The sequence below is a fragment of the Mastacembelus armatus genome, chromosome 4 (genome assembly GCF_900324485.2).
Source record: "Mastacembelus armatus chromosome 4, fMasArm1.2, whole genome shotgun sequence".
Classification (NCBI taxonomy): Eukaryota; Metazoa; Chordata; class Actinopteri; order Synbranchiformes; family Mastacembelidae; genus Mastacembelus; species Mastacembelus armatus.
In genome coordinates, this window is record NC_046636.1 from 3465080 (window position 1) to 3468037 (window position 2958).

General features: G+C 39.6%; 1 protein-coding gene across 1 annotated transcript; it reads left to right on the top strand.

The window, feature by feature from the left end:
* The first annotated feature begins 203 nt into the window (after nt 1-203).
* Nucleotides 204-2478, top strand: LOC113139856 (regulator of G-protein signaling 21-like). Its single transcript, XM_026323454.2, has 5 exons — nt 204-341; nt 456-545; nt 1002-1063; nt 1292-1458; nt 1633-2478. Exons 1-5 carry the CDS (start codon nt 247-249, stop codon nt 1822-1824), a joined length of 606 nt encoding a protein of 201 aa, XP_026179239.1. The 5' UTR covers nt 204-246; the 3' UTR covers nt 1825-2478.
* Nucleotides 2479-2958: the final 480 nt, after the last annotated feature.

The following is a 2958-nucleotide window of genomic DNA, read 5'->3' on the forward strand; positions in this document are numbered from 1 at the left end:
CCTTACACTTAAACTGGAAGTCTGCAGGATACTCGGGGAGGGAATGTTATGCAGTGACTGCCTATCACTGCCTCAGGCCCTGAGAGTCATACCGGGACAAGTCGACGTTTACACAGCAAGAGCCAATCATGTTAAAGACCTGTCACTGTGGGGCCGCCTCTCCCCTGTCACGTTCTGGATCACAGCTGAAGAGAAACTATAAAGTTTCCTGACAAGTCAAGAGGGAGAGGGAGAGGAGATTAAACCATGAGAGAGAACCTTGATAGTGTGTCATCCCAGAGTATGGCGTTCACAGACTGCATGAGTTCCACTGACCTGTTGGCAGAGAACAAGGGGATGAAGTAAGTTAATGTGGTTTAAATAAGGATTTTTTTTTTAGTCATGATGATCTTGTAAAAGTTGTTTCTCAGAATAACACTGCCATAAAGCGCTAATGAGTGAACTACTTTTTAAAGGAGGAAAAACTGGAGAAACAAATTAGGATTTCTCTTGAAGACAAAATCTTCCCATACAAAAATGCATCCTACGAAAAACAGGTCCTACAGGTAAGGCGCTTCCTTTTTCGAATATGCATAAGATCTCACTTTTGGCACATGCACTGTGTTGTTTGCACTTCATGCTGAATATAATCTATTTAGTATGAGGTGTGAAATGTCATCTCAAGTACAGTTATCTCTAATTATTTATTTCAGGAGAAAACCACTAGGACCACTATGATGTCTCAAATAAATCTGGCAAAACTTAAATTCCCAAGAGTCTGTGATACCATGGAATATCATGTAGAACATTATATCTGCAAATTGCCTATATAAATCAACTATGCAGTTCATTTAATTAAAAAATTACCTCTTAATTTCACAGTATAGTGGAGTGTGTTGTTTCCGATGAATACCAGTCTATGATCATCAATTTAAAGATTCTGCAGTGTTATTTTAAACTTGATTTTTAAGGTAGCAGTTTCCTCTGCTATAATTATCTCTTGTATAATCTTTATCCCTTAGGCCAACAGCTGATGACGTGAATCTATGGGCGCAGTCACTTGACAAACTACTGAGTCATAAATGTAAGTACTGTATCATCCACCGGTGCCCGATTACATTGAAAAGGCTCAAAGGTCACATGGTAACTGTGTGCTGAATGAAGGCAGTTTACTGACCTCAATAAAACCAAACCTGTAATGGTCTTACATTTACTCTACTCTACTTTCAAAGGCAAACAGCATGTGGATGTGTCTGACAGATTATTCTACAAGTCTTGCCTTTAACGCTTATCCATCTCCTCCATCTCACAGATGGCAAAGTTGCGTTTCGTATCTTCTCGAAGTCTGAGTTCTGCGAGGAGAACATTGAGTTTTGGACAGCCTGTGAGGATTTCAGGACACTCACGTCGCACAAAGATCTGGTGTCCAAGGCCAACAGCATTTATGAGGAGTTCATTAAAAGTGAAGCTCCCAAAGAGGTAACAGCTAATGCCTTTAGAGTTTGCTGTAATTCCAAATAAATTAGCTGACTAGTTTTTGCAATCTGATTTTAATTAGATATTTTAATTTTTGCACCCTCAAGTTTTACAAATATATTTTTTATTAAAAATGGATGTCAAAGGCTCATCTTGGATGTTTGTGTTTGGTCACAGATAAACTTGGATTACCACACTAAAGATGCTATAGCCCAGAGCCTCCACAAGCCCACTGCAACCAGCTTCCTAGCAGCTCAGAGGAAAATCTACAGCCTGATGGAGAACAACTCCTACCCGAGGTTTATCCACTCTGACCTCTACAAAGAACTGTACACGAGGGCACTAAGTTCGGGTCAAACTAGACCCTGACCCCTGAAGTCATTTGTTTACCACTGTGACTGTGTGAATAGACAACTGATAGACCTATTTATTTCAGGCACTGCCTGAGGATAATAGACCCAAATGCAAATCCTGAGCATGAACATTAACTGTGGAAAATGCAAAACTCAAAAGCCATTTTTAGTCCACCTGCTGAATAACCATTCCAGCAGTGATGTTCGGGTTGCATGCTACATGATGCTGCAGGCAAAGCATTTCAGCCAAATGGGATTAAGGTCTCCTTCACTGAGCTGTTACCTGCAATGCTATTCTTTGCAATGCTATTACAGTTTGGTGGTTTGAGCAATGATGCAGTTCAAGAAAATGCTGTTGTGGAGCAGCTATGCTGATGTCTATCAAAACACTTCACACCTAACTCTGTATCTCTTACCATCAGTGCTGTCACAATGGGGTTTTTTTCTGTGATATATACTTAAAGACGGTGCAGCTGCAACACAGGACTTCCAGTGTGACCCTGCTTTTTATAGTTGTTTTCACAATAGTTTGCACTATTAATGTAGTGTAATTTAAATGTAATATAACATTAGCAATTTCCACTAACTGCATTTAGCCTGGGATTACTGTGACAGGGCTATATATCAATAGAATTGTAATATTGCATGAGAATGTTGAATGTGAATGTGAAAGTTTGGGGCAGCTGGACTGCTCAAGAAATAAAATGTGTTCTTTAATGCACAAATGTTTCCTATTTGTTTCTTTCCACATTTGATAGAAAAGCAGCTGAGCTCTTTTGATGATGGGACCTGTAGAAACGTGCATAACCAAAATGAATTCAGCTCAAAGACCTGCTGTATTGTTTTCCATTCTCCCACACCTACCAGTCTATATTTAGCAAACCAGTTCTTGATTCCATCAAAGACACAACATCTAATTACTGCTAATTCACTGTTCAGAGGTCTACCTTATGGCTTATTTTAATACCTTAGCACTAATGTACTTCAGATACTTCATTTACTTGAACCCATATTAACTGATATTTTGGCAGCTGGGGCAGAAACAAGCTGCAAACACTGAATGTGACTCACCACCTCTAAAGCTGCCAGGGTGAACATGTAAGCGAACAGCAGTTGACGATGCGTTTTAACTCAGCTATACTTTTCACTT

Excerpts from the sequence above, each read along its gene's own strand:
- LOC113139856 (XM_026323454.2), top strand. The coding sequence starts at position 247 with ATGAGAGAGAACCTTGATAGTGTGTCATCCCAGAGTATGGCGTTCACA. Across the intron at positions 1,064-1,291 it reads CAAACTACTGAGTCATAAAT|ATGGCAAAGTTGCGTTTCGT; the intron begins GTAAGTACTGTA and ends TCCATCTCACAG. Across the intron at positions 1,459-1,632 it reads AAAGTGAAGCTCCCAAAGAG|ATAAACTTGGATTACCACAC; the intron begins GTAACAGCTAAT and ends GTTTGGTCACAG.